The 13,529-nt window shown below is 36.5% G+C and overlaps 2 protein-coding genes across 2 annotated transcripts; both read left to right on the forward strand.

Annotated features, from left to right (window-relative positions):
- Nucleotides 1–2,128: 2,128 nt before the first annotated feature.
- Nucleotides 2,129–2,734, forward strand: LOC139478277 (sperm-specific H1/protamine-like protein type 2). The gene has a single exon (XM_071260692.1). The coding sequence runs from the start codon at nt 2,129–2,131 to the stop codon at nt 2,732–2,734; it is 606 nt and encodes a 201-aa protein (XP_071116793.1).
- An 823-nt stretch (nt 2,735–3,557) lies between these two features.
- Nucleotides 3,558–11,349, forward strand: LOC139479860 (protein Daple-like). The gene is made up of 3 exons (XM_071262761.1): nt 3,558–3,629; nt 5,112–5,616; nt 6,533–11,349. Exons 2-3 carry the CDS (start codon nt 5,113–5,115, stop codon nt 7,016–7,018), a joined length of 990 nt encoding a protein of 329 aa, XP_071118862.1. The 5' UTR covers nt 3,558–3,629; nt 5,112; the 3' UTR covers nt 7,019–11,349.
- Nucleotides 11,350–13,529: the final 2,180 nt, after the last annotated feature.

Raw genomic sequence — 13,529 nt, forward strand, 5'->3', positions numbered from 1 at the left:
ATATTTCGGGAGATATTATAAGATCATAATTAGATTAAATTAATCATAACTTCACCCGCTTAGCGATATCTGGGGACTGACTCAAACATGATATAGGACAAACAACAGGAGGTTTGTCATAATGTTTTTTCTACATTTTCAAATAAAATATTAAAAAATGAGGTGCCTACAAATGCCAACAGGAATTCATTTAAATAAACTACTTATTTTTCTGCGAGCACCAAACACCTTTCCGTCTAATTATTTGGTACATATTTTTTGTATGTTTTTGAAATGGTCTTCAGCAACCCATGCTTACCGTAAAAGGCGACTAACGGGATCGGGTAGTCAGGCTCGCTGACTTGGTTGATGCAATTGCGTGGATCGATGCTCATGATATTAATCACTGGATTGCCTGGTCCAGACTCGATTATTTACAGACCGCCGTCATATAGCTGGAATATTGCTGAGTGTGGCGTAAAACAACAACCCAAACTTAAATGAAAAATGGTTAAAAAATATATATGGAAATACAAATCTAGATATCTTGATACAGATCATTAGCATGTATTATAACATCTAACCCAAACCATTCTGTATTCCTTTATCATAAGGACACTGTAATATTTAGAAAAGAATTTATTTCTCTCAATATTTGGATTAGATCATTAATGAAGATTTGTATCTATGGAGCATATTTAGCATATATTTCATTAATAGTTCAACGAAATTGCATGTACATATATTTTGATTTATATTCTGATATATGGAATGATGCCTTTATTATAGAACCTCAAATGATTGTACAAGCATTTGATGAACAATATATAAAGTCTATAGATAACAACATTAATTATATCCATGTTTTTGAATGAATATCATTGGCTTGATCCATGGGTTTATTCACTGTATAAACATACTATATTTGACAATGACATACTGAACATTCTAGTATTCATAATTTCCTTTACCATGTTTACACGTACACAGTCTACATGTTTTACCGAAAACGATCGGGAAAATACTGGCTTAGATCTATGTTGGTAACATTTCACTGCTTCATATTTCATCTCAACACACCGAAATTATTGTAAGATTTTATCTATTTCTCAAAATAATTTGGTTAAAATATTAAGAAGATCTGGTGTTTATGAAATAGATTCTTTGAAAGCAATAGCAAAATACATAATTGATCAGTGTGCACAATCGCACGTACGTCTCTAATAACATTTAGTAGAACATTTTTCGTATTTTTTTCATAGGCCATATAATACTTTTGCCGGAAACCTGTGTTAATATTTTGTATATTTGTTTGATTTTTAAAATTATTTTGTACTGGAGATAAGAAGTATTTAAGGTAACAGCTGGGCTTCATAAGGGATACATGACGGAAGTGCGTACAAGCATTGGAATTAGTGGGAAAATGTCACAACATATGGGCACGAAAGAGGACCAATAATGTAGATCGTTTTCTGTTTAATTCGGGTCATAAACTGAGTTGAGAAGAATTAGTGAAACTAGAAAGTGAGGTTCGGGTCGTACTGTACATATATAACTTTACAGAGTGGCAAAAGCGTTCAAGTATTGTCAAAACCCAAGTTGAAATGCATTCAAAATGGACGATTTTCTGTCGTTGTTGTGTTTTTGAGCTAACATTTAACATAAAAATTGAGCTGTCTAACTGATTTGTACTGCTATGTATGATACATCTATTGAATCAGAACCATGACATGTTTAACATGAACGTAATTTTGAGCTTATGTTTTGCAAGATGTTTTTGGTTAAGCCAATTTTTTAATGTGGAACGTTGTTTTTAAAAACATTTCTCTTTATAGTTCACTGTAAAACCCACAATAGCGTAGCAACACCAAATTCCTGCAGGAATTGATGTGGATCCCCGGAATCACTAGAACATATGCTGCTGAATGGTACCATTTTTGTTTAACCAATATGAACGAAGTAAAAGGAAATATCATAATGACATTGGTAAACAAACACAATTTGCAGTAAATCGCTAAGCCTATTTACATTTCGTGCGAATATGTGTTGATTGTCTTCTCTCACGTCCGCGCGTTGCCTATAAGAGCGACGTCACGTCGGTTGAAGGCATTCCTGTTCAGTGTACCTGTCAAGAATACATCTAATAATCATGCCAAGTCCATCTTGTTCCGGATCCCAATCGCCTGCTAGGCCTGCAGTGCTTACCTTTCCTGCTAAAAGCCTAAAGAAGGCCGTGGGTAATCGCAAGCCATCGGGTCGCCCAACTGTCGTGAATATGATAGTTGCGGCAATTGGTGCCCTGAAGGACAAGAAAGGCTCTTCAGTGCAGGCCATCAAAAGCTACATCATGGCCACCTACCCTGGAATTCCTCTTACTTTGTTGCCAAGTTTGCTCAAACGTGGCTTTCATAAAGGTCTACAGACGGGAGCCCTGGTTCGCCCCAAGGGATCTCTCGCCAATGGAGCGTCAGGCCGTTTCCGCGTAGGAACAGTTTCCACAAAGAAGCCCGCCAAGAAGGCCAAGAAGACCGCCGGCAAGAAGAAGTCGGCAGGCAAAGGCAAAGTACGAAGGCGTTCCATGGGAAAGGCAAAGAAGGCAAGGAAGCCTGCAAGGAAATCGGCGACCAAGAAACGACCAAAGAAAATGCTCAAGAAAGCTATCAGAAAGGCCAAGCCAAGCAAGAGGCCAACAAAGAAAATCGTCAAGCCTGGATCGAAGAAGGTGAAAATCAGTAAGAGAGCCAGCGTCAAGTAGAAAACTTGCTTGTTACAATTTTAGGACACTGTCCACAGGCCCTTTTCAGGGCCACCCAAATCATTACGAAAGAACTTTTATATTGCCTAACAACCAATTTAATGTACTGCTGTTTCGTATGTGAAACAAGTCGCTTGCATTGGACATGCATTTATTCAGTATAAACTATTACTAAGACCTTGGGAAATGATTGAAATGCAATTCAAGTAATGTTTTTTCACATGATCGATTCATGAAAACCTTTTTAAAGGTTGTTTGAAAAAATAACTAGCTAGGCCCTAATTCGAAACTGGATGATGGGTACAATGTGTGAAGCCCATTTCTGGTGTCCCCCCGCCTTGATATTGCTTGAATATTGCTAAAAGCGGCATAAAACCATACGCACTCTCACTCGAAACTGGATGAGCTATTCGAATGTTTGGTGCCTTTTGTACAAACATCACTTAAAATGATATTTGATAAAAATATATTTAGATCTTATTGATTTTGTATCAAACAATAGCTTTAAGATTAACTTCCTTTGTACTTAGAAGGTTTAGCAAACAAATATAAAGCTGTATAGTTTCTTATCTTGCATGACCTAGAAATCAAGTCGGAGGATCTTGTCCCCCCCAATTACACCACAGTAAACAAAAATCAGTTTTGCATATACAATTTGTCCTCTCGATATCGTATATCAAATACGTACTGTCGTATTATGAACGCTTTTTTATTGTTCCATGTCAGAATAAAAACGCTGACAGTCAAGTAACGTAAAGTAAACAGCTGGAAACAAAAATAGTCTGAACAGTTAGATCACGTGCTGCGCGTGACCATCGCTAGATCTACTTGCTTGGAGACTGCTGGATTATCTGTTGCTGAAATTTCTCTGGTATTACACGCCGCAGAGATCACGGTAAGCAGACAATTTCTTTTGGAAACGTGTGATTGCTTAATCTATTTGACTAAGTGTAAATGATAAATACCAGATAACAATTCCGACCTATGACATTGACCCAGAACACAATCTAGGTCACTATAGGTAAACATGTTCGCCATGTTAACAACGCTTTTTACGTCTTATCACTTCTTTAGCGTGAGTGTGTATTATAAAATGTTTTTTTTCCCCAGGTTAGTATGTCTTTTTCAATAAATGTGACACAATGCATGAATATACACATCACGGTTTGTTAAGTTGGATAAACACCCTTGCTTAACATCAACCCGGAAGTATTTTTTTATACAGTTTTTAACATCAAACTGCCAAATGTAAAGACTTTTTGACAGTACAGTACCATGTTTGTAGGTTCTAGTTAAGAGTTAAAAAAAACAAAAAAAACTATAGTTTTATACTGTTACAAGAATATGTTGCTACTTGATGGTATTATTTTTTCGTCAGTGTTATAAATACCCATCACGAGTGAATCATGTGTGAATTGACACTCTCAAGCATTTAAAATATCTGATTTTTAGACATTTATCTAACTTGTAAATATTAGCAATATTATGCGAGAGGGGGTTGGGTTCACAAAGATTTTCTTTGGGTTAATGACAATAAATAATTTTAAAAAATTACCCATTTCCCCAATTAAAACATCACATAACCATAAATATGGGTGAGCATGTTTCTAAAACTAATGCTCGTGTACCATCTGACTCAGGTCAAAGTTAAATGATTATTAAATGATATGGTACAGTAATTACCAAAAGCACATGGTTGTCAAAACTATGACCCTTCAAATGAACATGGATGTACAGAGTAGAATTATATTTGCATGTATCTTGTCCTTTATGGAAGTTTGTGATGAGAAGTAAATTATCAACTAGTTACTGAAATATATTCCATATTAGAATAACAAGTTGTAGGTTTTCTTTATTTTGTAAATAAAGTTTAAGGATGAAATAAAATACATTTATTTACCAAGAATGAACATTAGGCTATAATAAACCAAGTACCAGCCTCCCCCACCCTCTCACTAGCCTCATATCAACACATTGTCACCGAGTACTTGCTACATGTGTTCCCTTTTGTCATCACTTGATTAAATACACTACTGCTATATGCATAGACCTATCAAACATTCATGCTTCATGTGAATAACATCTGTTGACGTTAAAGGAAACAGAGGCCTTGAACACAGTGAATACTGTAAATCTTGAAATTAATGCGTCTCCAAACTGCTGACCCCTAGCTAGCCAATGCGACGCAAAATCAATTCGACACTCTCTCTCTTTGTTTATTGTGGCATCATGTAATCCTGTGTTTGAGTTACATTTCCAAATACTTGTATTTAAAATAGTTTTGAATACCAGTTGACACAACTGACAGAATTTATGTTTTTTAATTTTTGTTAGTTTTAGATTGTTTATGAGTTGAAAATATAGCATTGGTTTACAGAATGGCTGAACTTGAAAAAGAATCCCTGTCAGTCCAATGCACTGAGACCAACTGCCATTCAGGCAAGGATGTCCTGGCTGCCATTGCTGGGCTGACTGACCATCAGATCCTCCCCGAGGAGGTCCAGAATCTGTATGATGATGTCCAAGAACTTGTCCAGAAGAGCTGTGTGAAGGACGAGTACGTCAATGACCTGAACCTGAAGATAAATCGTCTGGAGAAAGAAAACAAGGATCTGAGACAGACCGTGAACAGCTTCAGTCAGAGTCCAGGGAACATCAGAAGCATGGGGTCAGGTTGTGATAATGTTGATGAAGATAATCGGGTGGATCAGGACATCATCCAGAGCCTGCTCCTGAAGCTGGGGAATTTGGGTAATGAGAACAAGGAGCTGCGTGAGATGTATCTGAGAGTGGTGGAGAAGAATGATGTGATGGAGGGAGTTGCCCGGCAGTGTGCTGATCTACAGGAGTTGAACTCCCAGCTTCAGCAGGAGGTTGAAAAGGTTTGTGTTATACTCTTGGTTTTGGGGTGATCCAGGAATGAGGGGCACTGGTGGCCTAGTAATCTAAGGCACCGCAATTCACTGTGCAGAGTTGGGTCCTTTGGACAGAGTGTAGAAAAAACTTTGGGTATACATGCATTATACCAGACAACAATCAGCCATGTTTGTTTGATGCTACTAATAAAGTATTTTGTATCTACTTTGGTAATTAAACATTTCATTTGCTTACAAAAACATTTAATTCAGGCCGTTGTGTGGGGGCAAGCCCCCAAACCCACTGTTATAGCGAGGCAACAAAAATGGCGTCTGAAAAATAGAGAAACCATTACTAAGGAATAAGCTCGTGCACATCCCTTTTTGAAAGTAAAATTTGATTGAATAATTGAATTGGCTTTAATGATATGTTTGCTTGAGACTCTCAGTGCACATTGTGTCCACACTCAATTTTTTTGCTCTGGCATTGTGAATGATACATGTATGTACATATGTATAAATAGTTGGCAGATATGGTTTTGAGAGTAACATACTATGGACATTGTCTTGGAGTTTGTGAGTTTGTGACAGCCATGTTTTGCTGTAAGAGATCTCACCTCATTTTCTTTTCCTTTCGGGTATTGACTGAGCTCCTTGCTTATTACATCCCTCTGAAGATTGGAATTGGTCTTCACAATCCATGCTTGTCTTAAGAGGCGACTAATGTGATTTAGAGGTCAGATTTTCTGACTTGGTTGATGTATGTCATTGTACCCCAATTTTGTAGAACTATGCTCATTGATGTCAATTATTGGATTGTCTGGTCCAGTGTCACTCCAGATTAATGTTTACAGACCACTGTCATACAACTGGAATATTGCTGAGTGTGGCGTTAAATGGCAAACAAACAAATAAACTTAAAACATACACTTGTTGCCTTCAGCTGCGGTGGGTGGAGACTCTGTACGACCAGAAGGAGAGGGAGTGGGAACTCAGCCAGAAGAAGACACAGGAGCTGCAGCGACTCCTCAACATCCTCAAGGACAACACCCAGAGATCCTTCAACACTCCCCAGTCTCCTCTCACAGAAGAGGACTACCCTTATGATTCTAGTATTCATCTCCAGGAACAGGCCATGCGTCCTTCAAAACGTGGCCGATTTGTGATGGAGAAGAGTTGTCCATACGAGTGTTCCAAGTGCTCCAAGTTCTTCCCATCCAAGGAGGTTTCCGAGGAGTCCACGTGTTGCTACCACCACATGAAGCCTGTGAAGGCCATCCTGCGACGTGGAAGTGGCACTGTCGATCCTGTTAGTTCCCCTGACTGGTTTTGGCCATGTTGTCAGAAGATTGGAAGAAATGCGGTAAAATGTGTTCAAAACACCAGTCACAGGTTCAACGTTGATAGTGGTAAAAATCCAGAGAGGTAAAATTAATTTTGGATAATTAGATGACGATCAGCTCCTTGAAGCTGCTGCTGAATCTGCTACACATTATGTAAGGCTGTCTCAGTGTGACATTTACCACTTTACATATACATGTCCGTATCAGCTGAAGGTGATGTATACATGTACCTATTGATTGTCAAATACACACATGTACAGAATGTACACGATCTACAGCTACCAATCAACTGGAAAGTACAAATTATCATGTTATTATAAGTCATGAGTCCAGATTCACAAAGGGATTGTAGCGCTATGACTGTTTAAACTTACTATGGGAGTTAAAACGGCAATTCCTTGCCAAAAAATAACATGCCAAGCAGAAGCAAGTTTTATTTGCCAGTCCTGAAAATTTAGGCAAGATTATCAATCCCTAATCATATGTTATTGATCATGGGTAAATAAAACAGTTCAGTGACAATATTTATGTCATAGTTACAAACCTGCCATAGAGTGATTTTATACTAGTTCAAATCAAACCAAATCCAAATGTGATAAAGTTTATCGTTTTTATATTTGTTGCCAAAGTAAGACAAACACACTTTCTGCATGTATGTGCCTTTCTAGGATGGTGCTGTGATAGCTAGAGCTGTTTACACATACTGAAGTAGATCCAAGTCTTTAACCATACATGTTGCAAAATACAGTCTAACACCGTTATGTCGAACTTTGATGTGTCCAACTTACGGTTTTGTGACATGAAGGGACTCTGTGACAAGTGAAATCTTGACACTTTCATATATTTGAATCTTATTCTATCATCAAAAGTCAATCACAACTTTTTTAGGTAAAGTGAAATCAAACTAACAATGGCCTTAGTTAGAACTGTTGAACTACGTACAGTTCGAAAGTAGTCTTTTACCATTTATTCTCATACCATGTGTGTACATCCATTTTACACATTCTTAGGTCACAGCACCGAGTTTGTTATTTTGATCCTGGTGTACAACAATGGTATCCCGATAGATACTTCTACAAAGACACTTATGAAACAGTGCTGCTCGATCTCTGACAACAAATTTAAACTTGTTGTGTATGTTTTTCATAAGCGTCCCCCATTGTCGTTTTTCTAAGCACCCAGGCGCTTTATACAAGATAAGGTAAATGATAAATAAATTTTGGAACTATCATGGCAGATTCCAGGGATTTATCTGGAACTGCTAAGGGGCTGATATTCTGCCCAATTCTACAGCTAATGTCACTAACATTCCGAAATTGGAATTAAAAATTTCCCATTTCATGTTATCATTATGAACATGACAACTGCAGTAACAGTTTTGTGGAGTCACATGCTTGTTACTGATTACAGGACCCGTACATGATGAAGAGGCTTGAATGCTTAGTTATACCTTATTGAACTGAATGGAATGAATAGTAAACAACAATGTTAATCACCCCTTCATTTAAGAAAATAAAAACTTCAAAATATCCCAATTTTGAAAAAAAAAAAATTTCTCCCCAATTTACCTCCTAAGAATATGTTTTCATATGAATAACATTTGAAACTTGAAAGATTGAGAAAACGCATGAAAATTATCAATGAGATATGCCTATTGCAAGCCTGTTCAGCAATGATTTTATGAAGATCATTGCTCCCAGTAAGCTGAATACAGCGAGTCCCTGCTGTCCCACCTCCATGTTGAACCACACCTTAGTTTTCCTGTATCATGTTGTTGTGAAGATGGAACCAAGGTCAGTTTGGTCCTCTTGTATAATATTACATTTACATCATTGTTATGTGTGCGTGTTATTCTCTTATTAATGCTTATGTAGTATGTGTGTGTTATTTTAGGCATTGATGGAGATTTAATTTTTACTTAAACCAAGTCATATCGGTTGTTATTTTAGTTAAGCTTTGATGGAGGCAGGGCTATAGATATTTTCCTCCACATTGAGACAAGTCTGATAAACAATAATTGTAAATGAATACTCAAACATGGGTGTATTTCTAGATACATACCAACATATATACTCTTGCCTGTTTGTATGCGCACAAATTTCCACATAGTTGTCACAGAAATAAACTCACAATAATCATAACTCCCAATAATAAGTACATTTTGGGGGTTCAAAATATTGAGTTAATCCTTACACTGCTCGCATTGTCAGGAGGCACCAAGAATGAGCTTACTCCACTGTGCCCATGTGGGGAATTGAACTCAGATCATAGATTTGATCAGCCAATACATTATCCACTGCCCCTGAAGACAGCATATACATTAACAGCGTATATTGGGATGAGGGTATAAATATCTACTCAAAGTGGTAAACATCCTTGATTGTCTGGTGTATAAAATCTTCATTCTGTTAACATGATTAAGACCCTGGAGCCATCAGCTACCATAGTTTTTACCATAGCCCCATTCGTATAGCACAAAACTTGAAATAATTGTCCAGTTAAATTGATCTCACAAGTGAGAAATCATCTGCGTTGACTTCAGGTAGGAGTGATGGAGGTGGCTACATCTATTCTGAAATGAAGCCTTCGTAGCTAGTGTCTTCATGGTATTGATCACTATAGAGTTGATGAGGATGAGAGGTAGAGTGAATATCTAAGGCTCAACATACTAACTTAGTACTGCTCACTTGGACAAGATACTATTAAATTGTTTACAACTTTGCATGCGATGCAATCATGACAATAGATTGTTTTTGTTTATTGACAATGACAATCACAAAGTTTTAAAACTATTTATTTTCTTAGCCAAACGAGATTGTGCCAACTCCCTTTTTGTGACGTAATAATGTACATATTTATAGTGCGCCAGATCAACACCCTAAAGCATGCTCAAAGTACTCCATTATTACCCTGGTCAATGGATCAGTGTGAACTTGAATTACTTTCTCAGTTCCCTGGGGAGTATACTGTTAGTTAGGGTGTCTTTAGTTTCAGTATACGGTGTCATATTAGGTTAGCAGAAAAATATTGAGTGAGGTGTCCATCGAGCCCAATATTTTTCTGCTAACCTAATATGACACTGTATATGGAAACTAAAGACACCATAACAAATTTATTATGCTGGAAAGTTAACACTTTTTGTTATCTTTGTCGCACGTCATGTCAAAACTTAAAACTCAAAACTTTACACTTACAACCTAAGACGTTAAGGGTTTTCAAACCTCAAGAGGCCAAACCTTGTTGATAATTTTAACTTTATATAATCTTTATTGAAGTCACGAACGTGATCCAATAAAACATTAATGTCCTTGAACATCAAAATTAATGATACAAAACACAAAACAGTGTCGAATAACAAAATTTATGTACCTGAATTTTCATGTGAAATTTTTGAGGTGGATGTTAGAAAATCCAAAATGGCTGTTACTGATGGTATACAGTCTCATATTAGGTCTGTAACAACCATCTTGGATATTTACTGATGGCATACAGGCTCATTGGTTTAGTAGTTCTGCTCTCTGATTGGTCAAACTCACTTTGAGGCATAATAAAACCTAACCTGCCTTTTAAGGCGCTGTAATACTGTCACGGTCTTCATTGGATGAACAGAGACATATTTTGTACAGTCTCTTGCCTAACTAGACACCACATGTAACGTGTTTCAGTGTGGGGTAGGACCAAAGCCCTAGACACTCTCAGGAGTCAAGCTTGCTAAACACGGTCACCCATTCACATACTCTCTGCAACCAATATTGCTTGACTGCCTGATTTGTGGTCTGTGTGCTGTACATGGCACAACAATTATGTAATTATTTTTTTTTTATCCATGATTTTTTCTTCTGCTTGAATGTTGCAATAGATGCTCAAATGTTGTACACTTATAAAATGTTCCCATTGGATGACAAGTTGTGATGGTGCTTGGTTCAGAAGTCCTTGTGTATGCTTTCATCAAATGCAAATTATTTGTTACTCACATGTACAATTATTTATGTTTGATTTTGTTTTTTACATTCAATATTACAAATATGCTAAGTAGCATTTCCATTCTTTGCATAATAGTAATATATATATGAAAAATCCCTTTTCATTCATATTTCACAAGGTGCTTCATTTTGCATAGAAAGTGGTAATGATGTGTTGTTAAGATATATCCATTGATATATTCTGTATATGGCAATTAGTACTGTCAACTTATTTTGTTCAGTAATATTAATGTACATTTTACCCTGCATTTTAAGTTTTCAATGATTATTTATCAGATGGATGACATTTCGCTCTTTTCTCAATAATTGTTATTTTATCATGTGCATACAAAAGACAGTATTTTGTTTGAAAGAAATGGTTTTGAAGTTTTCCCTCACAAAGACTTTTTAAAGAGCCATTGTAGATACATGTACTTACAAGCTTTATTTTTGACCATATGTTACTTTTTACGTTTGATGAATAAATTTAGTTTTAAAATAAAACTGTTCCGAGTCATGAATAGAAAATGAAACCTGCTATTTATGCCTTCAGTACACATGCAAGTGTGTTTGTTTCATGAACATAAATTCAGACTTGAAAAATGACTTTAAAACATGGATAGGCATATCTTGTGCCATACACTCTCGTAAGAGTCTTTTCACAACATGTAACAGTCTCCCTGTTCCATTCTACCACAGAATTGTACAGGGAAGAACTATCAGTGGCCTGGCTTGAAAGACAAAGAAAAGACCTGTTTAGTGTTTGTAGTAGGTTTATTTGGTGTTTGGTATTCATCACAGCAAATACAATAAACATTAATCTCCCAGTCAATCATCATTCACATCTTCCAATACACCGACTGGCAGTGAAGAAACACATTCATCAGACAAAATAGTGTACAAGCAGAGTTAGCTTCATAACCAACCTAATGGAACTGATACAGCATATAGTTCAGCAGAGTTAGCACAAAACTTGAAATAATTGTCCAGTTAAATTGATCTCACAAGTGAGAAATCATCTGCGTTGACTTCAGGTAGGAGTGATGGAGGTGGCTACATCTATTCTGAAATGAAGCCTTCGTAGCTAGTGTCTTCATGGTATTGATCACTATAGAGTTGATGAGGATGAGAGGTAGAGTGAATATCTAAGGCTCAACATACTAACTTAGTACTGCTCACTTGGACAAGATACTATTAAATTGTTTACAACTTTGCATGCGATGCAATCATGACAATAGATTGTTTTTGTTTATTGACAATGACAATCACAAAGTTTTAAAACTATTTATTTTCTTAGCCAAACGAGATTGTGCCAACTCCCTTTTTGTGACGTAATAATGTACATATTTATAGTGCGCCAGATCAACACCCTAAAGCATGCTCAAAGTACTCCATTATTACCCTGGTCAATGGATCAGTGTGAACTTGAATTACTTTCTCAGTTCCCTGGGGAGTATACTGTTAGTTAGGGTGTCTTTAGTTTCAGTATACGGTGTCATATTAGGTTAGCAGAAAAATATTGAGTGAGGTGTCCATCGAGCCCAATATTTTTCTGCTAACCTAATATGACACTGTATATGGAAACTAAAGACACCATAACAAATTTATTATGCTGGAAAGTTAACACTTTTTGTTATCTTTGTCGCACGTCATGTCAAAACTTAAAACTCAAAACTTTACACTTACAACCTAAGACGTTAAGGGTTTTCAAACCTCAAGAGGCCAAACCTTGTTGATAATTTTAACTTTATATAATCTTTATTGAAGTCACGAACGTGATCCAATAAAACATTAATGTCCTTGAACATCAAAATTAATGATACAAAACACAAAACAGTGTCGAATAACAAAATTTATGTACCTGAATTTTCATGTGAAATTTTTGAGGTGGATGTTAGAAAATCCAAAATGGCTGTTACTGATGGTATACAGTCTCATATTAGGTCTGTAACAACCATCTTGGATATTTACTGATGGCATACAGGCTCATTGGTTTAGTAGTTCTGCTCTCTGATTGGTCAAACTCACTTTGAGGCATAATAAAACCTAACCTGCCTTTTAAGGCGCTGTAATACTGTCACGGTCTTCATTGGATGAACAGAGACATATTTTGTACAGTCTCTTGCCTAACTAGACACCACATGTAACGTGTTTCAGTGTGGGGTAGGACCAAAGCCCTAGACACTCTCAGGAGTCAAGCTTGCTAAACACGGTCACCCATTCACATACTCTCTGCAACCAATATTGCTTGACTGCCTGATTTGTGGTCTGTGTGCTGTACATGGCACAACAATTATGTAATTATTTTTTTTTTATCCATGATTTTTTCTTCTGCTTGAATGTTGCAATAGATGCTCAAATGTTGTACACTTATAAAATGTTCCCATTGGATGACAAGTTGTGATGGTGCTTGGTTCAGAAGTCCTTGTGTATGCTTTCATCAAATGCAAATTATTTGTTACTCACATGTACAATTATTTATGTTTGATTTTGTTTTTTACATTCAATATTACAAATATGCTAAGTAGCATTTCCATTCTTTGCATAATAGTAATATATATATGAAAAATCCCTTTTCATTCATATTTCACAAGGTGCTTCATTTTGCATAGAAAGTGGTAATGATGTGTTGTTA

Source organism: Haliotis cracherodii, unplaced genomic scaffold, assembly GCF_022045235.1.
Source record: "Haliotis cracherodii isolate W230 unplaced genomic scaffold, xgHalCrac1.p SCAF_4, whole genome shotgun sequence".
NCBI classification, from domain to species: domain Eukaryota; kingdom Metazoa; phylum Mollusca; class Gastropoda; order Lepetellida; family Haliotidae; genus Haliotis; species Haliotis cracherodii.

Bases quoted from the DNA above. Each gene is read 5' to 3' on its own strand.
- LOC139479860 (XM_071262761.1), top strand. From the start codon at position 5,113: ATGGCTGAACTTGAAAAAGAATCCCTGTCAGTCCAATGCACTGAGACC. The intron at 5,617-6,532 runs GTTTGTGTTATA...TGTTGCCTTCAG, and splicing joins TTCAGCAGGAGGTTGAAAAG to CTGCGGTGGGTGGAGACTCT.
- LOC139478277 (XM_071260692.1), top strand. From the start codon at position 2,129: ATGCCAAGTCCATCTTGTTCCGGATCCCAATCGCCTGCTAGGCCTGCA.